The sequence below is a fragment of the Onychomys torridus genome, chromosome 22 (genome assembly GCF_903995425.1).
Source record: "Onychomys torridus chromosome 22, mOncTor1.1, whole genome shotgun sequence".
Classification (NCBI taxonomy): domain Eukaryota; kingdom Metazoa; phylum Chordata; class Mammalia; order Rodentia; family Cricetidae; genus Onychomys; species Onychomys torridus.
Window position 1 is genome coordinate 14,069,473 of NC_050464.1, and position 27,816 is coordinate 14,097,288.

Genomic DNA, 27,816 nt, shown 5'->3' on the forward strand with positions numbered 1-27,816 from the left:
ACTAAGCAGTGAATCACATGAGCACCTATATGACCATCATGGCATGATAGGGGTGTATATATGCGACAATGGCATGAATATTATGGGGGTAGCTAACCACTTTCTGTTTGGATTTAACTCTAATCCATGGGAGGGTTGACATGCTTAGTTCTCTAGCCAAGGATCCATGGTTGAGGAACTCAAAGACCCAAGAATGGACCTATTATTCTGATAAATGGTCTTAATATCCAACTGCATTCTAAATTTGTATCATTCACCAATGTGTTAATGTAGCCCTCAGATCTAATCAAATAAATTACTTTTTGAAGTGGATAGTGGTTAAGAAAGAAATTGACAATCCATCAAAGTGCAAAGAATAAAGGTCAGTAGAATGCTCACCCATAAATGGGAAATTAAAGATTCTATAATGGAAACAATGTTGACAAAATTAATGAGAAATCTTTTATCAGCTTTGAAATGAAACATATAATCACATAATAATCATTTTCCTTCCATAAACAAAATCGAGACAATAAAAAATTGAGGACTGTGTCATGAAGTATTGTAGATTAAAGTCATATTCATGTAGGATTCCTTCAGGATTAAATTAAAATCCAGGTATTTAGAATGATGGACTCTTTGAAGAACATATCAGAACTTGAGATAAAATCAACCATCATTTATGGTTCCATTTCTTGATATAATCTTCAGGACAATCGGCTTTTCTGGAGCATTAGTTATTTTCTTACCGAATTTCAAGGGAACCTGAAATAGTTGAATAAATACATTGATGAGTTATATAAATCATCAATTACACAGAAGGCTGGTAGAACCAATATATTTAGAACAACAGTGATTTCTTCCTCTGTTGTCAGTGACCCTAGCATTCAGAACTTCAGAACAGCATTCAGAGGGAGGAGAAATACAAGGTTAAGATTGCTTGGTTACATAGCATGTTCCATATTATTTTGAACAATATGGATTGCTTTCTAGAAATAAATTAGAGAATAAAAGACTTTTTAAGACTGTGGTGGTTTGAAAGAAAATGGATCCCTACAAAGTGGCACTATTAGGATGTATGGTCCTGTTTGAGTAGATGTGGTCTTATAGAAATTTGTCACTATGGAGGTAGGCCTTGAGTTCTCATATGCTCAACCCACGCCCAGTGTCTTCCTGTTGCCTTGGTATTCAGACAAATAATTCCTTAGTACCATTCCTGCAGGCCACTGTGCTCTTTATCATGATGGTACTAGACTAAACCTCTGAAGCTGTAAGCTGTGACTTCAATAAAAATGTTTTCCTTTGTAGGAGCTGCCATAGTCGTGGTGTCTCTTCATTACAATAGAAACCCCAACTAAGACAAACACCAAACATCTAGAATTGCTTATATAGAATATGAAAACATGCTTCAATCTATTCCTATTTCAACATACATATGGAGCATGTAATCTGTTAAAGGACTGAAACAAAATTGTGATGGAATGTCTTCTTTATTTTTCTAAATTTCAATTGAAAATTAGAAGTTTAAAATTTGAAAAGGACATTTGTGAACACATAACAAGCACATTTTAAAAGGTGATATACAGTTAATATTTATTTTGTAAAACTAGGAAGAAAACCATGAGTAGGTTTGGTACATGGTAACACTACTGCAATGCATATACTTTCCAACATGATACATAAGGGTTCATGATAGAGGGAGGGATTTTGGATACCACTATGGCATTAATACTCTTTATCTCTTCTAAAATACTAAAATGATTCTAAAAGTAGAATTTGCCCTCATTTTGACTAATTTTTGAAATAACATTCTTGTCAATTGGTGAAAGAGTGGGCCCTCCTACAGAATAATAATCCTGTGTTAGCCAAAGAAGGTGCAAACAAGTTGTCTCATAGTTTGAGAAAGGCAAACTTGTAGGTATTTAGAGTTTGTTAAAGATTGCCAGATGCCTACAGATTGCCTATCATCAAAACAAAGTCACTCAACTGCATTAAAGTACAGAGCAGGAGGACAGCTGACTTAAAGTCACGAAAGGGAAAATGACCATATAATATTCTTTGTTCATGAGGAAAACTTACTGAGTCATATTTAATACAAAGGTCATGAAATTAAACTTGTTGGCTATTGCTTCACTTAAGGTGACAACAACATGTTCTTAAGTTCTTCAGAGGAGATCTTTCCAAATGTGTTTCTAAGTGTGACACCTAATATTAACAGTGTGCACAGAAGGGGCCTGAGGATTTGTAAGGCTAGATGTGGCCACTAACTTCAAGGAAACAGTATTTTCTAGAGAGACCAGGGAAGATGCACATATACACATACAATGGTGTGAAAGCATGCATAAGACAAGTGACATGTGCAAACTCAAGCCGAAACAGGGTGTGTGTGTGTGTGTGTGTGTGTGTGTGTGTGTGTGTGTGTGTGTGTGGTGTGTGTGTGTGTAGACACATAGTCCTACCCATGGCTGAGGAGCTTAATGTTGCTGTAAAAGATAGTTTTCTTTATTAATGCTGTGAACTTAGAAAAAAATGGAAAAAGAACACACTGAGTGTGAGGTGAGGTGAGGTGAGGATTGATCTGGGATGAAATGTAGTGATGGGGTAAATGTGATCAAAATGTGTTGTATAAATTCTCAAAGAATTAATAACAATGTTTAAAAGTATACAAAAAGAAATGCATCTATAAAAACAATTTTGTCGGTTTTTAGTATTTAGAGTAGTTTAAAATGTTTAATGTATTTATTGAAAGACTTTACAAATTTCCTCCAAGGCACCAGTTTAATTTGTGGAGAGTATAAAATTAGGTAATTTAGAAAGGAGGGGATGAATAAAGATAAAATAGCAATGGGAAGTTCATGTGGTAGTTCTTAGGTTTGGGGGTTGGGGTACAGTGGCAGCCTGAAGACACCATATCTAGAAGACAGGAGTAAATTGCACCAAGAAAATCGAGTGAAGGTTCTTGACTTGGAGGGGACTTGATTGATATGAATTGTGGGATAAGAAATAATAATGAGTAAAGAGGGAAGAAACAGATGGATTTATAAGAATGTAGGTGGAGCCCTGCTACTCTAGACAGGAGTTCCTAAAATGTGAAGACAAGTGCATAAAATTGAGAAAAAAATGAGTCCTTCATATCCATGAAAAATGATTTAATGCAGTGATTTTTGTCTCTGGCTATAAATGGGAACAACTGTGAAATGTGTAAAGCCACTTTGTGGGTAAAACATTTAGACATTCTGAGATCACACAGGGATCACAAAGTGATCATTACACATCTTGGAGAAAAAACATGTACATATATGTAGGTAAACTGAAATACAATTAAAATCTGTTCCATGATTTTAAGATGCAGGGAGGTTCAGGCTACCAGGAAAACATGGTCAACAGAATCAACTACGCAAGGCTCATAGAAGCTGAGAAACTGAAGCAGCAATCATGGAACCTACATGGGTCTATGTAAGGACTGCTACATACATGCTGTGGTTGTTTAGCTTGGGGTTTTAGTAGAAATTCTAACAGTGGGAGTAGGGGTATCTCTGACTCTTTTGCCTGCTTGTGGGACCCTTTTCCTCCTACTGAGTTATCTCACCCAGCCTTGATATAAGCATTTATGCCCAATCCCATTGAATATTTTTATGCCATGTTTGGTGAATATCCTGGTGAGGCCTGAACTTTTCTCATGGGAAACTAAAGAGCAGTGGAACTGGGACATAGGGGAGTTTGAGGGGTAACTGGGATGAAAGGAGGAAGGAGAAAGTAGACTGTGGTCAGGATGTATTTTATGAGAGAAGAATAAATAAAAAGAAATTAATCTATTGCATGTATGGAATATACAAGCATGAGAATTCAATGAAAAGTCTGTTATTATAAAAAGGCATATGTACTTAAAACAAGAAAAAATACTCACATTTAATGATACTATATGTATACATAAAAAGAATATCTTCATTGATTCTACGTGATCTTAACATTTACACTTAGACACAGACTAACTGATCCAGTATTCAAGATCTATGAGCTCATGCATAACTTTATATAGACCTTTTGACAGATAAAAGATCAATTAAAGATAAAACAGTATATTCTCTCTATATATTTCATACATAAGTTAATATATATATCCACCAGTTTATGAAAATGTATATGAATAAAAAACAAAAAAATATATGTTCTGTCTCACCTCTGTTTCTTCACAAGGATGCAGGGAAAAGTTCTGGAGGATTTTGACAATGGCAAGCTTCATGTTGATGAGAGCAAACCTCATGCCAATGCAGTTTCTAGGACCATATCCAAAAGGCAGGTATGTATAAGGATTAATTCTATCTTTATTCTCCTTGCTGAACCTGATGTCACAAGTGAATAAGAACATAAATAATGGAACATGAAGTGCACAAGAGTTTACAGTTTTCATATACATTCCTCAGCCAGAACCATACAGGTCACTCCAGTATGTTCATTATTCCTATCAGTGTGAGTTAATTCATTATGAGATTTAAAAGGTAAGTTCTTTTTACAACTTTACAGTAAAGGATGTTAATAAGTTAATAAGATGATGTATGGTGAATGCTCATTGAAATAAAACATGTCTTTAAAGCTGAAAATACTAAGGATGTCTTGTGTTCCCAGTATGTGAATATCAGAAAGTAAAACTGAAGAAGTAGGGAATTGCCCTGACCATGACACTTGAGTTGAGGATTTGTTCATTGGAGAATGAGGACATGTATGTTACAAATGAACTGTTAATATTCTATTCTCTTTTCACCATCCTCTCCTTCCATCCTGTCCTTGTTTTATTCCACTCATCCTAATTGTCTTTCTCTTTTTCCTCATCTTCCTTTCCTACCTCTGCTTCCTCATTAATTCCCTTTCACAAGATCTTTGACTGTCTCTGCCGTCCTCCAAGAATTATCAACTGAAGTGGTTTGCAAGGACACATGCTGCTTTTCTACTCTGTTATCACTGAATTTTGTCTCCATCTTCTCCATTAGGGGAAAAACTACTAAAAGTACAGACCTATATCCAATGAAAATTTGATCTCTCACATGATTATTTAAATAAAAATGCTGATTCCAGAAATATTCTAGAGGACTAATAACCATCCATTCTCTGAGAGTTATTAAGTATCAGGGAAGGTGAAGAAATAAATTCTAAGCTATTTTATAGAATTTCATTGTAGTCTAGTGAAAGATGTTCTGGTATTTGTGTGCAAGGTGAACTTGGTGGAGTCCTGTTCGGGAAGATTTTACACACACACACACACACACACACACACACACACACACATGAAACTGGCATTCTTCTTAGACATCTTATGTACTTTGATTAAAACATCAGTATTTTATAACTCTTGCATTCCTCTTCCCAGGACTAGTCACTGTTGACACTGAGTCTATATTATATGATTGAAGGCAGAAGCAACAATAGAGATGCAATGTGAATAATATGTAAGATTGTAGCCACTGAACTAAAGGAGGTGGTAATGGTGGCTATGAGGGACATAAAATTCACCTAACCAGAAAACAGGAGTTAGGTGACTCCATTCTACTCCGCTAATAAGTACTATACATAGACCTTCTGCCAACACCAGGGACACATGGCTAAAAATACAAGGCCTTTGGCATCCAGAACTTCATAGAAGAGGCTACTGTATATCTGAATTTTTGCCCTCCTGATTCAACTGCATCTTTTTTAAAACATCATTTTTACATAAGTAGCATGATATAGATTGGACAGATTATTTATAGGAATGTATATATAAATCCACATATCTGTATATGAGCACCTAAATAATATTTTGTGAAAAAAAGAAGATATATACTTGAAGAACTGTGGGGAGGGATCTATAGGGGTATTTGGAGGGAGGAAATGAATGAAAAATGTTATTCCAAATTATAATTTCAAAATGTAAAAAAAGTTAGATAAAATATGATCCTGTATTTTTATTAGTGGGGCAACAATGTCAACCTAACAACCATTTCCATACTGCATACCATTCCCACAGACTGTTTATTACTTTGCACTCACAGAATACCCTGATTCAGATTCAAGAAGGATAAAAATAACAACTGTCTAATGAGTAGATTACTTGGCTTTGGAGGAATCACGCACCAGATAAGTGTGAGGAGATTTCCTTCACAAAGTAGACAGAAAGAAGACTAAGAGGACTTGTATTAGCATTCATCCTAAGTGATGCACAGTAAACCAATCAAAGAGAAGGCTTTCTGCACCTCTACCTACACCAATGTCTAATACAATGGATTCCTATATTTAGGAAATTGTTCCTATATTTTGTGATGAGTCCAGAGATTTCTTGTGATAATATAATTGATTTCCTAATCATGGTAATTGTACTTGCTCCCTTTGAAACACACACACACACACACACACACACACACACACACACACACACATACTCTATCACTTGTCATAAAATAGCAATTATAGGATATAGAAGGTAATCAGCAAGTATAAAAACAGGAGAAAACTGATGTTTTTTCTAATATCTAAATATCTACACACATTTTGAAATTTGTACAATGATGTCATTATATTAATGGAATTTATATTAAGGTTTTGTGGTCGTTTCAATGAAGATGGCCCCACAGACTCATAGTGACTGGCACCATTGGAAGGTGTGGCCTTTTGTGGTAAATTGTCACTGCTGGTAGGCTTTGATGTCTCAGAAGCTCAAGCCAAGACTATTGTCTTTCTTCTCTCCCCGCTGCCTGCTGATCTGGATGGAGAACTCTCAGATACTTACCCAGCCCCATGTCTGTCTGCATGCTGCCATGCTTCCTGTTATGATGATAATAGTCTAAACCTCTGAAACCCTAATAAGCCCCAAAGAAGTATTTTCCTTTATAAGAGTTACGATGGTCATAGTATCTCTTCACAACATTAAAAACCTTAGCTAAGGCTGGGCGTTGGTAATGTACACCTTTAATCCCAGTACTTGGGAGGCAGAGGCAGGCAGATCTCTGTGAGTTCAAGGCCAGCCTGGGCTACCAAGTGAGTTCCAGAGCAGGCACAAAGCTACACAGAGAAACCCTGTCTTGAAAAATTCCCAAAAAGTAAAATAAATAAATAAATAAATAGATAGATAGATAGATAAATAAATAAAAACCCTAGCTAAGACAAGTTTGAGATGCAAAAAACAAATTATAATATACAGAAATGTCATTTTTTGGTCCATTAAAATATCTGTAGTTTTTTACAATAATTATCATTTTGTACTACTGGCATTTTAAGATCAAACTTATACATAGTAAGGATATAAAAAGTTATATTAAAGTAAGAGATATCTTAACATATTTTTAAAAGTCTGGTTATGTGTATGTTCCTTTCTCAGGGTCCTCATACCTTTCAGGACAGAATTTCTCAGGCTCTGGCCAGTATTTTGGATCTCGGTGAAGAACAAAGATAGGTATGACCACCACTGTCCCTTTGGGAATAAGCACACCATTGATTTCAGCATCTTTCTTACTGAGTCTGTTAACCCTGTTAGCAACTGGATATAATCTCATTGTTTCATTTACCACCATGTCCAGGTATTCCATCTCTACCAGGGATTCATAAGTGGCAGGTGCCTAAGAAAATTAAAAAGAGATTTTGCTGGTTTGAGATTTGAAACTAACTTTGATGACAACCTACATAGTACTATTAAGTTTTTAGAAACTCCTCATTCAACCAGATTAATGATTGGCTTTACCATTGATAAGTCCTATTCACCACAATCATGTGTGTTGACACACTAAAGGTCCACTGAAATGCATGATGAGGTGAATATGGAAGAACATTCACATAAGCTTACATTTATATGTTGTTCTATGAAATCTGTAACTTTCAACATCCCACGGGCTAAAGTCACCTGAAAAGGAGGTCTAAAATGAAAGATTAGGGATTTGTAGATTAGATTGGATCACGCATATAACTGGGAAAGTTATTGCCCTAAATGTTCATTGGTGTACGAGGTTCTAACAATTTGCAGGTCATACTGTTTCCTGAGTGGATGACCCTGGGCTGCAAGAGAACAACTACATAAAGATAGATCAGTGAGTTTGCTAGAGAGCATCCAGCATCCTTCTTAGTTCCTGCCATGCTTCTTTGGCTGTGTGTGGGTACCTTGGTCAGAGGAGTGTTGTGTGAAGTGGCAGACAGTCCTGCCTACAAGTTCCTATCTTGAGTTCCTGCATTTACTGTCCTCAGTGATGGTCTCTAATGTGAAAATGTAAGCTGAAGTAAATTCTTTCCTCCCCACAGTTGTTTGGATCATGGCATTTGTCACAGTGACAGAATGAAACAAGAACAGAAGTCCGAACATGTTTTGTGTGCATGTCATTGGCAACCCAGCTAGTTCCAGAGTTCAGGTACCTCATACCCCATTGTATCCAGTTTTGGGCATAGATCAGAAAACAGCTCATATGATGTGTGGCTCTCACACTGTGGGACGCTGAAGCTACCATAATGTAGAGGTGAACAGTTTAAGTTGAAAGCCGCCAGGATGTGATTTACATGAGTCTAATAATGTGATTAGAGATAGGAATAATGAAGAGCATAGCTGAATCAGCCTGCCCAGAAAGGAACCACAAAAGGCACCATTGATATCAGTCATGCCAAAGAATTTCCAGTAATAAAAATATAGCTATCAGGTCTATTGTTTAAGTTTTAGGGTTATGCCTCAGTGGTTAAAAGCACTGTTTGCTCTTGCAAAGGACCCAGGTTTAGTCCCCAGTACCCATATGGTGAGCACATTTCCTAGAACTCTACTTACAGTGAATCTGAGGCAATCTTCTGGCTTCCTCAGGTTTCATATATGCACATGGTACAGACATAGACATGCAGGAAAACCACACATTTAAGTTTAAGGAAGCCACTTGGCTGATGATTATCCTTAAAAATCTAAAGATATTTTATGCATGTTTTTGGACTATTTCATTGTAGTTAGAGATAGTGCATGTTATAGGATCAGTACAGAAATACAGAGATTAGTTTTTCTCTACACATATTTTTTCTTTGTTTTAGATTTTCATGGGTTATTGCTGAATCAATTCTTACTGTGTTTAATATAATTCTAAATTCTAGTATAGAAGTAGTATTTCAGGTTGAAGTTGGACATTTTCCCTGTGGCTCCCAGCACTATCCACTCACCTTATTGGGCAGGACTGCATCAATCTCATGCTGAAGTTTCTTCTGAACATGGGGGTGAATTGCCAGTAAATATGTAATAAAGGAAAGAGCAGTGCTTGTTGTCTCATAGCCAGCAGAAATAAATGTGATTGATTGGGCCAGGATCTCTAGGTCAGAAAGAGCTGAAATGAGATATGACATTTTATGTCAATGATCAAAGCAGGTGCCTACACTGAGCCTTCACCTGATTTGATCTACAATCTTTGACACAGGAATGTACACTGCACTTTATCTACAATGTTGTACTGCCTGCAAGATATGCAAGGGCAATGGTGGCATAATATGTCTGGGAGTAACCAACCAATAAGTGATTTGACTTATGACCTACTCCATAAGATGGAACTAAGATTGGTAATGCTTAGGTGACCAAGAACCTGCAAATAGATATCCCAGGGACCAAGGGCAAAGCCAAAAAGTACTGTTGTAAAAGCAATGAAGGGATAAAATGACTCCTAACAATATCTTGCTATACTTGTAGATAAGTGTCTTGCTCAGTCATCATGAGAGAAGACTCCTGATGCGGCTGATGGGAACAAATGAAGAGAATAACAGCCAAACAATAGGCAGATAGTGAAAGCATTTGGAACACTCAGTTCTAAGTAGAATGCATCCACCAAATCCTTCTCCTCAGAGCCCAAGGAATTCCACAGAATCAGAGTCAAGAAGACTGTATGAGGCAGTGGGTATGAGAATACCAAGAAAACCAAAAACTCAACACTACAAATCAACATGATGAAATATCATATGAACACACATAGACTGAAGAAGCATGCAGAAGGCCTGAACAGGTCTCTAGAAGGTCCTCTGTATATGTATTATGACTCAGTGTTTGGTATTTATATGGTATTCTTTTTTTATTAAATATATTTATTTATTAAAATTTTTTCCACTTTACATACCAACCCCAGTTCCCCCCTCCCTCCCCTTCTCCTGCCTCCTTACCTCCCTCCCACTCTACCATCATCCACTCCTCAGAGTGGGTAAGGCCTCCCATAGTAGTCAACAAAGTCTGGCATACCAAGTTGAAGGAGATCCTAGCTCCTCTCCATTATATCAAGGCTGAGCAAGGTATCCCACCACAGGGAATGGGCTCCAAAAGCCAGTTCATGCACCTGGGATAACTCCTGGTCCTGCTGCTAGGGACCCCACAAACAGATCAAGCCACATAGCTGTCACCCACATTCAGCGGGCCTAGTTCGGTCCCATGCAGGTTCCCGAGCTGTCAGGCTAGAGTCAGTGAGCTCCAACTACCACCGGTCAGCTGTCTCTGTGGGTTTCCCCATCATATTCTTCATGTTCCTGACCCCCTCTTTTTTTTTTTTTTTTGAATGTTGAATGCCATTTATTGAAGGAGGGAGGAGGAATACAGGCTTACAACACAATGGGAGAACCCTGGATGGCAGAAGTTCACTTCTGATTTTTTTTTTTTGAGCTGAGGATCGAACCCTGGGACATGAACTTGCTAGGCAAGTGCTCTACCATTGAGCTAAATCCTCACCCCTGCTCCTGCTGCTTTACAATCATGCATCTCAGCAGTTAATGACCAGTATGCTGGATACACAGACAAGAAGCTTCCCTTAAGCAATCAAGAGCGTGGAATCTTGCAGGGAATTAGCATAGGGAGGATATCAAGGTCAAGGTCAGCAAGCAATACAAAAGTTACCAAAAACAGGGGCCAGGGACCTACAGGTACCCCCCCTTTTACTAAAAAATGAGCTTCTGACTTAGGTTGCATGGGACATCAGCAGGTCACCTTACCCATTATGGAGATACCTGTCCAGGCCACACAGGTGTTCTGTCTTAGGTTGGTGAGCACCCCCCCAGGCATTACCCATCTCTGAATACTCATCATACAGGCTCAATTGTGTGAGAGCTGCAGAGGTAACTGTTGCCAAAGATCTCTAAGTGGCACTGGGCTTGCAATCTGTGTGTTTGACACAGAAAAGACCAACAGAAGTCTTAACCCACCCATAGCCAGTAGGTTAAAGGCAACTGAGCGATTCCCTTCCTTAACGAGTCTTACTACAAATTGGAGACCTTGTAAGATGGTATCCCGAGAACAAATGGAACTTGAGTTTGTGAATTTATAGCTTTCAAGGCCTTATATGGTATTCTGGAATGTGCAAATGAGTGGGTCTCTGATTCTTGTATCTTCCCTTTAACTCTTTTTATTTTGTTAGTTTTTCTTCCCCAGCTTTGATATATTAGGTTTTGTTTTGTCTTCTTATGTTTTATTTTGTTACATTAGAAAATGAACAAATAAATGAAAACCTGGTCACTGGAGAAAAGGGTAAAAACTGAACTTTTATATGTTGGGAGAGAGAAATTAAGTTTTTTTTTTTCCAACTGGAGTGACACTGGGAATATCAACCACTCCAGTATGGGTCTCATTTTCAGGAGTAGTAGCCCAATATATTGTGGACTCCATGGTGTGTGTGTGTGTGTGTGTGTGTGTGTGTGTGTGTGTGTGTGTGTGTGTGTGTGTGTGTACTTTTATTTAGTTTTATTTTAGTGTTTGTTTTTGGTACTGATTTATGTTTTTTCCTTGTTTTCAGGTAATTTTCTATTGTATTGGGCTTTTGTTTGCTTTTGAAAAAGAACTTAAAGTTTGATGGGTAGAGTGATCCCAAAGGCCTTTGGGGAGGGGAAGCTTAATTTAAAAGTTGTTTAATAATATAAAAGAATAATAAACTGGGCATTGACTACAAATGTGGGATTAATGATGGAATAAATTAATAAAAATTTCTAAAACACACATTGCAGTATCAGTGTATGGAAAGAAGCATTACTCTGAAATACTAAACCCAGAAACAGTGAGTAAAAGAATAAGAAGAAATATAAACACTGCAATTTTCTTCTTTAATGTACTATGTTATTGTAAAAGGAAAAATAAATTTCCACAGTCCCTTAAGCTAGTGAACATACTTCCAATGCATGAACCACAGTGGAGGTTGCTAATTGGATACTGTGCTTCCTAATTGGGTGCTCTGGACCAAGATTTGCAAGTAGAGGTTCTGATTCAGTGGCCTTGCCTGAGGCTGTGAATCAGCATTTTACTGATGTAGGTGACCCACACATCACATAAGACTATTGGAGTGCAAAAACAATGCTCAAAACAGACCTTCAGATTTTTAAATTTTTCATTAAAGTATAATTGTTTCATTACCCTCTTTCTGTCCTTTCTCCTACCCCTCCCATGTCACATCTTCTCTCACTCTCAAATTTAGGGTGTCTTCATTAAGTATTTTATTACATATACAAATAAATAGTCATAAAATCTGCTGAATCTACTCAGTTTTGCCTACTTGTACCTGGTTCTGGGTTGGCAACTTAGTTTTGGATAAACAATGAGGGATTCATATCTGGGGGAGACTAATTATCTCTCTCTCAGCTGTTCTGATCTACCTGGATCTCTTCATTTAAGGATGGGTTCTCCATGAGATTTTCTCCATTTATGTTGGAATGTCAACTGTTGTTAGGACAATTTGGTCTTGGTTAGGTAGCCATGCTGATGAGATTTTATGGTTGTAACTTCACAGTCACAGAGGGAAGGTACAATAAACATAATGTATTCTATATGCATATATACCATGATTTTAGAAAGTTCCTCAGGCTACTTCCTATAACAGCATGTCTGTGTCTTTTTGTAAATTAGCAGGAAATGTCTCTGCTTGAATGACCCCTTTAAATTTCAAGAGTCAGCCCCTCCCTTTGTGCATCCCCTTTAGGCCCTAAATTATACTTAGTTACGTTTATGGGATTCCGTGTCTTTGGAATTCTGGGAGTTCATCATCAGCTGAAGAAAATCCACTCGGTGCTAATAGGAGACAGAAAATTTAAAAGCAGAAAGTGGGTTGGCAGGCTGAGAAAAGGTGTGAAATGTAGACGTTTAACTCTCATGAGAGGAAATAGCTCATTTAGGTATTCAGCTAAAGTTGCCTGAATCACTAGTAACACAAAACACCGACCCATAGATTTTGTGGAACAAAAAGTTTCATATGAAATTGTTTTCATATCAGCACTTAGGAGGAAGGCCAGTCTTTGAGTTTGAGTCTAGCCTGGTCTATAAAATGAGTTCCTGGATAGCCAGGGCTATTCAGAGAAACCCTGTCATGAAAAAAAATATTTTAAAAATAAGTCTATCAGGGTAGTGTATCGTGCTGCCATGTCCAACACCATTTCTCATGGCTTTCCCTCATTCTAAGCATCTGTAGCTGTTAATGAGAGACTCCTGGCTGGATGGTTGTAGGTTTTTTCTCCTTAACATATCGTTAACCAATATTTCATAGTCATTAACTGATGTTTCTTGAACTGATTGCTAGGTTTTATGTGATTGCCTACTCTCTTAGTTAGGGTTCCTATTGCTGTGAAGAGACATCGTGACTATGGAAATTCTTATAAATGAAAACATTTAACTCTGGTGGCTTGCTTACAGTTCAGAGATTTAGTCCATTAGCATCATGGCAGAAAGCAAGGTGGTATACAGGCAGACATGGTGCTAGAGAGGTAGCTGAGAGTTCTTACACCTTGACAGGCAGCTGGAGGTGGTCTGAGACACTGGACAGGGCTTGAACATATATGAGATCAAAGCCCAACTCCACAGTGACACAATTCCTCCTACTAGCCCATGCCTACTCCAAAAGTGCCACAAGTGCTAATAGTGCCACTCCCCTTAGGAGTCATTTTCTATCAAGCAACCACACCTACAAATGCTCCAAACCCAAGAGTACTAGGAAATAAACAGTGGCACCTTCCCAGACATGATGCGGACTCCCTGACAGCCTTCTGTCAGCAATTTTTCTGCTGACATCATTATTCTAAGTCCAGCATGTATGCTGTATTAAGCAAAACTGGGTTATACAAGTGGCTATCTCAATGCTCAAAGATATTGCTGAAGATCTAGGTGTGCTACAACTCAAATTGAACAGACCAAATACATCACATATCTGAAGTGATCTTTCTATGAGGAATGTGTAACTTTTGAAATCATTACCCTAGGATTAAAATCAATTTTGTCATAGTTTACCTCTTGGGTATTTTCAAGTCGATCTTTTTTGTTCTTTTCTATAAATTTCTTAAAAAATGATGTAGCATCACTTGGAAACATGCAGATGTTTAGTTTGTTGTATATTCTAGAAAGGATTGGAAAGAGTGCTATAGAGAAAAGAAAAAAATATGAAATGCAAATTTAAGCTTTTGACAGTTATTTTATTCACCAACTGTAAAATTTCAATAATTTAAGTGAAATATCAAACAACAGAAATAATTGTGGTAGAAACGAGTTTCCTTACAAAATATAGAAAGTATATCACTCCTAAAAGTAATTGAATTTTAACTAAAAACACAAAGACAAGAGTTCAGCTCCAAGAAGTTTCAGTGTGCAATTCTATGAAATATTTATCAGATAATTCTTACCAGTTCTTCACAGGCACTTCTAAAACTTACAAAACTACAGGAAAGTGGAGAATTGAATCTGGCTTCTTCTACTGCCCTTTTATTGAAATCAGATTTTATTTTGGGATGGAAACTTGTGTAGAAATGTGACTTAATATACCAAAGGGATTTTGTCAGTAAAACACTTACAAACTGAATGCAGAAACATGAAAGTGATTCTATTATATGCTACCCAATGAGGCATAACAGAGAATAAATCCAAATCACACAAGTAATCAGAGATAGAGTATTTTGAAAATTTTCAGGGAAAAAACCTACCATTCCTGCCTAAGTAATACTTTCTATCAATTTCTTTAAAAAATGATGTAGCATCACTTGGAAAAATGCAGATATTTAGTTTGTTATGTGTTCTGGAATGGATTGGAAAGAGCGCTATAGAGAAAAAGAAAAAAATTGATGAAGTGCAAATTTAAGCTTTTGACAGTTAAAATTCAATAATTTAAGTGAAATATCAGAACAACGGGAATAATTGTTAGAAATGAGTTTAATTAAAAATATAGAAAGTATATCACTCCTAAAACTTATTGAAATTTAAATAAAAGGACAAATACAGAATTTCAGTTCCAGGAAGATTCAGTGTGCAATTCTATGAAATATTTATCAGATAATTCTTACCAGTTCTTCACAGGTGATTTTGTCAATAAAACACTTATGAATTGAATGCAGAAACATGAAAGTAATTCTAGTGTAGGCTACCCAATGAGGCACAACACAGAATAAATCAAAATCACAAAAGCAAGCAGAGATCAAATATTTTGAAAAATTTCTGGGAAAACCTACCATTCCTTCCTAAGTAATGTTCTCAGAAAATTGCAAACAGTGGGTTTTCCCTTAACTCTATGATAATGATTATTGGAAACTAAGAGCTAACATAGAAACTGAAGGAGTAACTCTTTATTTAGACAATGAGTTTTCTTAGTGTATCATTGCTTCTACTCAGTGAATAGAACCAAAAAGCAAGTGCATATATGTCTCTTATGCTACAGCATGAATACAGAAAACATACATGAAAATAAATTGTAATTGTATGCTCTGGAGGCTGAGTCAAAGAATCATAACTGTGAAAGTAGATTTGATTATTAGATAGAATCTGTTTAAACATTAAGAAAGTTTGTAGTGTTGATGATGAAAGGCATAGCCTTTTACAGACTAGCCAAGCACCATGTGAAGAAACTCCATCCCTAGCTTTTGGTTTTGAGGAAGAACTTGATTGAATGTGGGCTAGGACAAGAACTGAAATCTTCCTGCTTCTATTGCTCTACTGCAGGGATTAAAAATATCCCTCAACACTGTTGACACAGTTTTATTCCTATTCTTTAGTGTTTTCATATCTAATGTAACAAATAAGACCAATTATTATAAAGAAAGCATCATTTATAAAATCATCAAACTAAATAATAATCATCAAACCACTGCACACAGGTCTATCTGTCCCTATCATAGTCATGGGGCATGGTCCAGGAAGAACTTGATGCTGACTCTACATAAAGAATATTATGGAACAGGCCTTTTTGGGAGAATGATACATCCCAGTGATGAGATAACCCAATATTCTGGACATTTACTTTTATGACCCAATAGATCCCCTCAATTGTGTTTCCTCCTATAGTTATTCCATTTTTATATCACACCCAAGGTCAATGTAGGAAGGCAGGCCTAGTTTTTCAATTTTCACATCTTACGTAATTTCTTGTTTTTGGAAAAGTATTAATACATCCTTTCTTCCTTCCATCTTAGTAACATAGACTATCCTGGTTATAGGACCTCTGTAGCTCAGTTATCTGAGAGACAGGACTGTTCTACACAATATGACTGCATAGTCTTACCTCTCTTTTTCCATTTTACCTTTAACCCAAACTGCAAAATCTCCTACACTCCCATTTTTAACACTACCATGATATTTTTGCTGCTCCTCTATGTTCCATTTAGCAACAATTTATTAATCACTAGTCCCACCATGAGTTATTTCTTATTTTTCCCCTTTATTATATTTATAACCACAACAGATAACATGTCAATATAGAGAGAATGGAGACTTCCTTTTCTTCCCAATACAGTTGGTCCATAAAGAATGACTAATAACTGTTTTGAATTCAACTTTTACCCTAGTTTCATAGAGGATTTGATGATTTATGATAAATATTGTTTGCAAACATTGATCACCTACCAGAGGATCACTGGGAGAAGAGATTGGAGCCCTGAACACAAGCCTAACAGAAGAAAACATCACTTCAACCCTACTATAGCCAAGGCTTTCCTAAACAATGAAAAAACTCCAAATGTATGGACAAAGATGAACACATGGTTATCTCCTGAATTAATCCCAAGAAAACACCAAAAGATGAAAGAAATAAGGAAATTGTATCTACATATTAAGATGAAATTTGATAAAGAGATAGATATGCAGAAGAAAAACAAAATGACATCATGACAGAAATTAAAGTTTTATTAAGTCAAATACAAATTTCAGTGGAAAGCATCAGAAACAGAGTGTATCACATAGAAGACAGAAGGTGAGGGCATGAAGACAAGGCAGAGTAATAAGATCATTCAGTCATTAACAGTGATCAATTTGTTAAACAGTTGTAAGTTTGGGGGATATAAGAAAAAAAGTCTATGACTTTCAGCATAGATCAATGACAAGAATTCCATATCAAAGCATAGAAAATATTCTCAATAAAATCATAGACTGAAAGAAAAAAATGCCCATCAAGATCCAAAATCGATAGAGTATAACACAGAATAAAAAGACCAGAGAAGAATCTTCCCATTTTACATTAAAAATAAATGTGAATACACAGAATAAAGAAAGTGTACGGAAAGCTTTGAGAGGAAAGACAAAGTCACATAGAGAGACAAGTCCATGAGTGTGACTCCTGGACAGCAAAATGAAAAAACAAAAATGCCAGAATGGCATGGAATGTTGTGTTTCATGTTTGGAAAATAAGAGCTACTGAACTATACATATATACAAATATATAAATATTATATGTATATAATCATATTTATTATAGTCAAAGGAGAAAAACCTATCCATGTTATGTCATACTATAGAATTTTTCACAATGAATTCTGCTTGCATTATATGATGTAAAGATCAGTTTAGATTGAATAAAAAAGAAAATACAGCCAAAAGGCTAGAGGAAAAATAATGATACTAAGACAGCAGTTGAGAAAAAAGGGCCAAGACAATGCCAACAGGAGAAAAATAATAGAATGTCAGGAATCCATGCATAATTTTCAATAGAAAGTCTGAATATTAAAAGTCTATATTCCTTTATCAAAGGACACAGACTAAGGCTGAAGATAGTGATACATGCTTTAATCTCAACACTCAAGAGCCAGAGGCAGGCAGATCACTATGGGATTTAGAAAAATCTCTTGTACATAGCCAGCTGTAGGCCAGCTAGGAATGCATGGAGCCTGTCTTTAAATAAAAAAAAAAAAAACATATGCTAGCAGATTGGATTAGTAAGCATAATGCTTTTTCCTGACTCTAAGAAATGTACCCAACCACCAAATACCAATGTAAGAAACAAGTATGCATCACTATTCCAATATCAATTTAAAACTAGTCACATGGATGTAGGAAATCACTTTATACACTTTAAGAAAACCATCCACCCACACAAAATTGCTATTCAAATATGTATGCATCAATATGTGCACTCCAGTTCATAAAACAAATGTTATCAGATATAATGTCACAGAATAAATTCTGCAATATAACTGTGAGTGACTTCTACATCCATTTTAAAAATAAATATACTATCCATAACAAAATAAACAGAGAAACGTTGAAAGTAGATGACATTAATTTAACTTTGATTCAAGTTTCATTCAAGATTTGGAGGAATGATTCAATATATGTAAATGTATAAATATAAATCATGACATTAATTGCTCAAAGACAGAAATCACATGATTATCACATAGTTATCCAAAAAAGTACAAAGTATGTGGCAATGAGAGATAAACATGTGTGATATTAAAATTCAAAGGGTAATTAAAGAATGAGAGTATCCAAGAATGAAGGTAAGATGAGGGAGATAATAATTGTGTATGAATATGCTATGAGGAAACTCTTTACTTAGTATGCTAATTAAAAGAAATCTAAGATCTTAATATAGTTGAAAAATAGACTATATACCTTCAGAGAAAAGCAATGGATTGAAAAAATCAAATACAAAAAGCTTTCTGGTGTTTTTCACAAAGGGATCCTGGGGATTGTTGAGGGAATCCACCTTCACTCCAAATAAGGTACCTGTGATCACATCCATGCTGTAGGCCCCAAAGATGCTGAGTAGAGAAAGATGGGAGTTAATGTGTTACTCACACAACTCTGAGGTATGTGACCTGCAGTATCATCAACACAGCCTGAGTACACTACTGTGGTGTTTTCATAACTCAACATGATTTAACTACCCATACCATTTCCAGAACCTTCTCCCTCTTCAGTTGGATGAAAGAGAGGCAGAAGAAATTTGTTTCCTTGCTGATATTTTTCTAAGACACTCAGCAAAACGTGAATATTAAGATTGTTGAATGTTACAGCTATAATACTCTTGTCAAACCAATGCCCTCTTATGTAGAACACAAATCCTCCTCCCACATTTCATAATCCCCACATCTGCAGCTTTCCTAAATTTTATGCTTGCATTCTAAACTATATAACTGTCTTCAAAAACCTACAAGATGACAATAGGTAACCCAATTTTGTCTCATGTATGCAAGAAATAGAGTCTCAAATTCTATTGTGAAGCTGTTACTTACAGTGTGGTTCACAGCAGGATAACATCATACCTCTACCTTATTCTTGCTCCGGAAAAATTTTAGCTACCTGTCAGGCAGAGGGAGGACACCAGATGGGGAATAGAGCACCCAGCACGTGCATGCATCACTACTCACACTTTCATGGTAACATTTTTGCCTTTCTCTACTTCCTGACTCATATTTTTCACCATCGTGTCTCCATACTCTTGGATGATGGGGAACATCTAAGCACAAAACACAACACAGTCTCCTGGTAAATGGCAACATCTGAGTCCGCAAATAACAAGTCTTTTTAAATTATATAAAGATCATATTTTTAAAAGGACTATATAGGACAAATTAACAACAGCAAAACAAAACAAAACAAACAAACAAACAAAACAACAACACAATGAACAAAGACCATCCCTAGCAATGTAATCCTCAAAGGAACATCTCTTTTAAGGGTATGGTAATATTTCTACCAGACCTCTGATGGATTTTATTAATTTACAATAAAAATGTTATACATTAATTTACCTCCTTCAATTTCCCACTGCTAAAGGTTGGTGTCAGTAATGATCGAATTCTTTTCCATTCTTCATTCTTAGATCTTACTATGCCTTTTTTCATAAATCCTGGTGGACCAAGTAACTACAATACCAAAAAAAAATATATTTTGTCCTTCATTAGATTTGTTAACAGTTATAAAACCTGTATGAAATAGACAAAATTCCTTAACAGCTACTAACCTCTTCTGGGTGATAGATTTCATGCTAGTCTCTCACTAACAGTTCCTCTAACTGGTGCTGGAGCTCAGTAGTTAACACCACTTGCTCATCTTGAAGAGGACTCTGGTTCAGTTCTCAGCAACTACATTACATGGTGACAACAGTAACTACAATTCTGGGTATCTGGCTCCCTCTTCTGTTCTCTGGCAGTATTTGCACACATGCAGTACACATACATACATTCAGGCAACCATATGTGATAAATAAAATATACAAAATTATTCAAAATTAAAGTAAAGATACATATTGCAATCTGTGTGGGATAAAGTTGTTATACAACAATCTTCATTTCAATATGATTCCCTCTGTAGGAAAAAAAAACACTGCCTTTCTGTGTGAAAAGACAGGTAGGAAACCAAAAGTATTCCCCAAGTCAGTCCAGAAAAAGTTTGTTTCTTAGTTTGGTTTCTACTGCTGTGATAGAGACAATGAACAAAAGCAACTCCTGATGGAGAGAATTTATTAATCTGTCATGCCACAGTCTGCCACTGAGAGAAGTCTAGGCAGGAACTCAAGGCAGGAACCTGAAGGCAGGAACTGAAGCAGAAGCTTTGGAGGAATGCCACTTACTGGCTTTCTCACCATGGTTTTCTCAGCCTGCTTTCATATACCACCCAGGACTAACTGCCCAGGGGTGGTACCAACTACAGTGAGTTGAGCACAGTCACTAATTAAGAAAATGTTCTGCTGGGCGGTGGTGGTTTCACGCCTTTAATCCCAGCACTCGGAAGGCACAGCCAGGCAGATCTCTGTGAGTTTGAGGCCAGCCTGGGCTACCAAGTGAGTTCCAAGAACAGTGCAAAGAGAAACCCTGTCTTGAAACCCCCACCACCACCACCCCCCAAAAAAGAAAGAAAATGTCACATGGCCTTTCTACAAGTAAGCTGATGGAGGCACTTCTCCATTGAGGTTAATCTTCCTAACTATGTCTAGGTTTGTTTCATGTTGCAAAAAGGCAACCATAACAATAGGGTACATATAAGAAGGCTATATTTGCAAACTTTTCCTTAGACCACTTTTGCACTTACAAGTACCTTCAGCTTGAGCTATTTTGAAAAGTAGTGACATGATATAATAATCATTAAATTATCACAAATAATGAAGGACTAGCTATTATTTGCCTAGGCATTAATTGAATATAATGGTAATATCTCTCCCTAATTGTTTATACTGAAATATAAGCAAAGAGCACTATAATTCCCTTTTCCTGATGGGAAGTTCCTTCCACCATATGCCCCTGCATTTGGTTCTATCCTGGAATGTTTCAATAGTTTTTAATGATATAAATGCATGTGAATAGTGAGAGGGAAACTCTATACTTAAGATAAAATCTTCATCAAACAAAACCTTCATCCAGCATTTCATTTTGCTATGAAAACCTTTGTTTTCCGTTAAGAAAACATGTTAAAATATTTGTTCTCACTTTTTACTACATCTCCACCTTGTGTCTAGCTATTTCAATTAAGAGAAAACAATAAACTAAAAGGAATATAGATTTCATTGGAAATGGAAATATTTCCATAGGAACAAATAAAGATTATACACAAAAAAAATAAGGAAACTGAAAGTGACAGAATACCTACAACCACTCATACCCAAGGCTCAAGGAACATTGTAGAAGACATGGTGAAAAGTCTGCTAGAGCCAGAGGAGTGCCACAAAGGGCTGGACTGTGGGGGTGAATTGGGTATAACTCACATGAACTCACAGTTGCTATGGTTATCCCCACTAGACCTCTGGAAGATCAACCTAACTTTAAAAATCCAACACCAATGGCAATGAGGCTCTTGAAGTCAACATCCCTATCTGTGGAGCTACTAATAGTTACATGAGCATTTTTCCATGTACCACACCTGTAATCTATATGTGCAGTGCCTAAAGTGCCCAGAAGAAGGCATCAGATAAAATGAAACTGGACCTAGAGATGAGTTGCAGGTACTATGTGGCTACTAGAAATTAAAACGCGGTCTTCTGTAATAGCAGTCAGTTTTCTTAATGCCTGAGCCATCTCTCCACATGTAGTATTGTAACACTTGTAAAAGAATGTCATAGGACCTAGTGCAGAAACAACTGTTGTTGCTACAAAATGGAATGTGATGCTAATCTAATGCCCTCTAGATTCTTATGTTTATATCCTCAGATTACTACTGTCAGTGTTTGCCTTAGAAGTTTCATTTTACCATGGCCAAATTTTAATGTAGAAATTTAAAACTGGACAATGTAAAAAAGAGTGAATTAAGCCAGGTGGTGGTGGTGCACACCTTTAATCCCAGCACTTGGGAGGCAGAGCCAGGCAGATCTCTGTGAGTTCGAGGCCAGGCTGGTCTCCAAAGCAAGTTACAGGAAAGGTGCAAATCTACACAGAGAAACCCTGTCTCAAAAAACAACAACAATAAAAAACCAACAACAACAACAAAAAAAAAGAGTGAGTTCAGAATTCTCACTCCTAAATGTGACATCTAAATCACTCTCTCAAAGGCTATGGGGAAATTTAAAAAAGTGAGAGGTACAGAAGAAATATAAGGTCTGGCCTGGAGATGAAGCTCACTAGTTCAGAATATATACTGCTCTGACAAGGACCTTTGTTCAGTTTCCAGAACCCCTGTCAGTTGGGGAAATTGCCTGTGACTAGGGAATTCAACACCCTCTTTGGGTCTTCATGGACACTTTACTCATATACACAAATACATACACATTTTAAATAAATATAAATAAAGTTTCTCAAATATTTTAGGATATACTGCCCTATACAGGGTAGAAACTTATAAATAGTTCACTTTGGGGCATAGAAAGGTCTTTGCACTCTTAAAATCCCCCCCAAAAATGTGATTATTGGCTCAAGACCTTTTACAGGATAACACCCCTCAGCATTCTACCATGGAGAAGGGAAGGGTCCATGTTCTTCTGTCTCTCCCCGAGGATTTATAAGAAGGTAGGGGGAACCCGAGAAGAAAGAACCATTTACTTCAGCAGTGTAGAGAGTGATGGGGGGGGGTCTATGTTCCTGCAAATAACTCTCCAATATATGTTCTCTTCTATCAGTACTCACGAAATTCCCTGAATCACCAATATGAAGACATTAGAGTAGAAGGAAAAATAATTTAGAGGAGGAAGAGGAATACTATGAGTGTAAGAGAGACAAGACTGGGTAATAGAAGGTGCATATAAGCTATATATATGCATTATAAATCCATGTTAGCAAGTATTCTATTTTTGCAATAATGTCATAATAAAATTTATAATACACATATATATGAAATTACAAAGACATAAAAATAAGAATTATGATTATATGTGCACATACCCACATACTGATGCACATATACACACATAATTTTAAAATTAAAAATAAGTCCTATAAAAATAAATAAATAAACAGTGATAAAAATTTCAACACAGTTGTATTGGGTGCTTTAAGATCAGCACACAGGATGGAGAGGCAGATAGAAATCTGTGAGGTCAACATCAGCCTGGACTACATATTGAGTTTCAAGACTGGCAGAGATACTTTTGAGACAGTGTTTGAGAACAAATCAGCATGCCTCAATTATAAAAGTTCTAGAGAGATTAGGAATGAAAGAAACATAAATCAAATCAAATATATAGTAAACATCAAAATAGTAAATGCTCTACATTACAAACCCACAGCCATCATTATCCTCAATGGAGTAAAACCCAAGTAATACCATGAAATTAAATTAAAATCAAGAGTGAGACAGGGCTTTCTACTCTTCCCACTCTTTTTCAATAAAATCCTCAAAGTGTTAGCCAGAGCAAAGCAGCAAGAGAAGAAATTTATAGAAATAAGAAAAACCAAATTATCCTTATGCAGAATATATATATATATATATAATTCCACCAGAAAAAAATGTTGAAATGATGAACAATTTCAATAAAGAGTCAGGATACAAAGTCAGCTTACAAAAGTCAGTAGCCTTTATGTATACCAGGAGGTTGCGAAGGAGATCATGGATGCATTTCTACTTTCAATACCTACATAGTATATAGTAGACCTTGTAATGATCCTAACCAAGGTGGGGAAAGGAATCTACAGAGAAAGCTATAAATCTCAGAAGAAAGAAATTGAGACACTACAAGATGGAAAGTCATCCTTTGATTCTGGAATGGTAGAACTGACGTTTTGAAATTGATGATTCTACTGAAAGCAATTTACACATTCAAGGCAACACCAAGAAAAATCACAACATTAAAATCCAAATGTAATCAGAAAAGATTATGGATAGCCACATAAATCTTTAATAATAAGAATAATGTGGGAATATTACCATACCAGATTTCAAAATATGTTCTACAGCAGTATTAATAAACAATGTACCTTACTGGTGCAAAAACTGATTATATATATATATATATATATATATATATATATATATATATATATATATATATGTGTGTGTGTGTGTGTGTGTGTGTGTGTGTGTGTGTGTGTGTGTGTATTTATCAATGGAAGAAAACAAAAGACTCAATCATGAGTATACATGTCTATAGCCATCTGATATTTGACAAAAGTTCAAAATATATACACTGAAGAAAAGACAAAATCCTCAAAAAATATGCTATGATTCAAGGATATCCCCATATACACTAATGAATTAGACTCATTTTGATCACCTTACAAAAAACAAACTACAAATGGAGAGCCTGTCAGCACTCAATTGGACTAAGAGGTGAGTCTTCATCCTCATACCTGAGTACCCCAGCCCCTAGGCTTTGGACCCAGGGGCACAACGCTGTGCCATCCATTGCAGTTCCAGTTTCAGGCCAGTTGGCAGGCTGACCTCCTGCACACAGCACAGACTACCACCATCCCCTATCAGACCCTGTAACCAAAGTCCCAACTATCCCAAATTCCACCCACCCTCTGAGACTGCAACTGTTCCCTGAGACAGAGCCTGCCAGCAACCAACTGGACTAAGAGGCCAGTTGGCAGGCAGACCTCCTGCAGACAGGTCAGACTACCACCATCTACCACATTCTAAGACTACAGCTACTCCCTGAGACAGAATCCACTAGCTCCAGTTGGACTAAGAGCTGCTCCCTAAGACAAAGAGTCCATCAGCATCAATTAGACCAAGAGCACTCACTGAATCAAGTGTATCAGTCAGACTAAGAAAGGCTCCCTCAGACGCAGACACTGCTTGTACCAGGTGAAGAAAGAGATGGGTAGATACCAGTACAAAAATACAGTCAGCAACATAAAAACCAATGTGGCTCCATCAGAACCTACATCAGCAATACCTGAACATTCCAACACAGAAGAAACAGAAGATTTCTACCATAAAAATTACTTTAACAATATATTAAAAGTTGTAAAATAGGAAATGAAAAATTCCATTAAAGAAATCACGGAAAAGTCAAACAAAAAAAAATAGGAAGAAATCAGTAAATAATTTGAAAGCCAAGAGAAAGCAATTAAACAAGTAAGGGAAACAGCTTAAGATTTCAAAACTGAAATGGAATCAATAAAGAAGACACAAACTGAGGTAATGCTGAGAGTGGAAAATCTGAGTAAATGAACAGGAAATACAGATGCAAGTATAACCAACAGAATGCAAGAGATGGAAGAGCAGATCACTGGCATTGAAAATACAGTAGAAGAAATAAATTCATCAGTCAAGGAAAACACTAAAGCCAAAAAAGTCATCAGCCAAAATGTCCAGGAAATTTAGGACAACATGAAAAGATCAAAACTAAGGATAATAGGGACAGAAGAAGAAGAAGACCAACTCAAAGGCACAGAAAACATATTCAACAAAATCATAGAAGAAAACTTTCCCAACCTAAAGAAGGAAATGCCTATAAAAATACAAGAAGGTTACAGAGCACCAAATAGACTGGATCCAAAAAAAGGCCCTCACCACATAATAATCAAACCACTAAACATACAGAAAAAAAATTTTAAAAGATGAAAAGTAAAAAGACCAAGTAAGATATAAAGGAAAGCCCATAAGAATAACACCTGACTTCTCAATGGAGACTCTAAAAGCCAGAAGGGCTTGGACAGATGTTATGTAGACCTTAAGAGACCATGGATGCCAACACAGACTATTATACCCAGCAAAACTCTCAATCAACATAGACAAAGTAAACAAAATATTCTATGATAAAATTAGATTTAAACAATATTTCTCCACAGATCTAGCCCTACAGAAAGCACTTGAAGAAAAAATCCAACTTAGGAAGTTAGATACACTCATAAAAACATAGGCAATAGATAGTCCCATACCGACAAATACCAAAAAAGAGAAACATACAACAATACCACCAAAAAAAATAACAGGAATTAACAATAACTGGTCATTAATATTCATCAACATCAATGATCTCAATTCACCTATACAAAGACACAGGCTAACAGAATGGATACAAAAACAAGATCCATCCATTTGCTGCATACAAGAAACATACCTCAACTTCAAACAAGACATCACCTCAAAATAAAAGGCTGGAAAAAGAGTTTCCAACCAAATGGATTTAAGAAGCAAGGTAGTATACCTATCTTAATATCTAATCAAATAGATTTCAAACTAAAATCAATTGAAAGAGATTTGGAAGGACACTACAAATTTGTCACAGGGCAAATCCTACAAGATGAAGTCTCAATTCTGAATATTTATGCCCCAAATACAAGGACACACACATTTGTAAAAGAAACATTAGTAATGTTTAAATTGCACATTAAACCCCATACACTAGTAGTGGGAGACTTCACCACTCCACTCTCACCAATGGACAGGTCTGCCAGACAGAAACTTAACAGATAAATAATGGAACTAACAAACATTATGACTCAAATAGACTTAATAGATATCTACAGAATATTCCACCCTAACACAAAAGAATATACCTTCTTCTTTTGTTTTTTTGAGACAGGGTTTCTCTGTGTAGTTTTGTGCCTTTCCTGGAAATCGCTTTGAAGACCAGGCAGGCCTCGAACTCACAGAGATCTGCCTGCCTCTGCCTCCTGAGTGCTGGGATTAAAGGTGTGTGCCACTACTGCCCAGTAGAATATACTTTCTTTCCAGCACCACATGGAACCTTCTCCAAAATTGACCAAATGCTTGGTCACAAAGGAAATCTCAACAGATACAAAAAACTATTAACATAACCTCCAGTGTCTTATCAGACCACCATGGAATAAAGTTAGATTTCAACAACAACAAAAATTACAGAAAGCCTACAGACTCATGGAAACTAAATAATGCCCAATTGAATCACCAATGAGTCAAGGAAGACATAAAGAAAGAAAATAGATATTTCCTAGAATTCAATGAAAACGAATGCACAATATACACAAACTTACAGGACACCATAAAAGCAGTGCTAAGAGGAAAAGCCATAGCTCTGAATGCCCACATAAAGAAGTTGGAGAAATCTCACACTTGTAACTTAACAGCAAACCGGAAAGCTCTAAAACAAGAAGAAAACTCACCAGGAGAAACAGACACCAGGAAATAATCAAATTGAGGGCTGGAAACAATAAAATAGAAACAAAGAGAAAAATACAAAGAATCAATGAAATAAAGAGTTGGTTCTTTGAGAAAATCAACAAGATAGATAAGTCCTTAGCCAACATAACCAAAAAGCAGAGAGAGAGAGAGCATCCAAATTAACAAAATCAGAAATGAAAAGG

General features: G+C 36.4%; 1 protein-coding gene across 1 annotated transcript in view; it reads right to left on the reverse strand.

The window, feature by feature from the left end:
• Positions 1–648: 648 nt before the first annotated feature.
• Positions 649–27,816, reverse strand: part of LOC118572622 (cytochrome P450 3A13-like) — a 53,924-nt gene continuing 26,756 nt past the window's right edge. Inside the window, exons 5-13 of the mRNA XM_036172347.1 lie at positions 19,912–20,025; positions 19,528–19,616; positions 18,770–18,918; positions 14,192–14,319; positions 12,916–12,982; positions 9,127–9,287; positions 7,339–7,565; positions 4,160–4,322; positions 649–744 (exon numbers count right to left, since the gene is read on the reverse strand). Coding sequence (XP_036028240.1) covers positions 649–744; positions 4,160–4,322; positions 7,339–7,565; positions 9,127–9,287; positions 12,916–12,982; positions 14,192–14,319; positions 18,770–18,918; positions 19,528–19,616; positions 19,912–20,025 — 1,194 coding nt within the window. The remainder of the gene's footprint in view (positions 745–4,159; positions 4,323–7,338; positions 7,566–9,126; positions 9,288–12,915; positions 12,983–14,191; positions 14,320–18,769; positions 18,919–19,527; positions 19,617–19,911; positions 20,026–27,816) is intronic.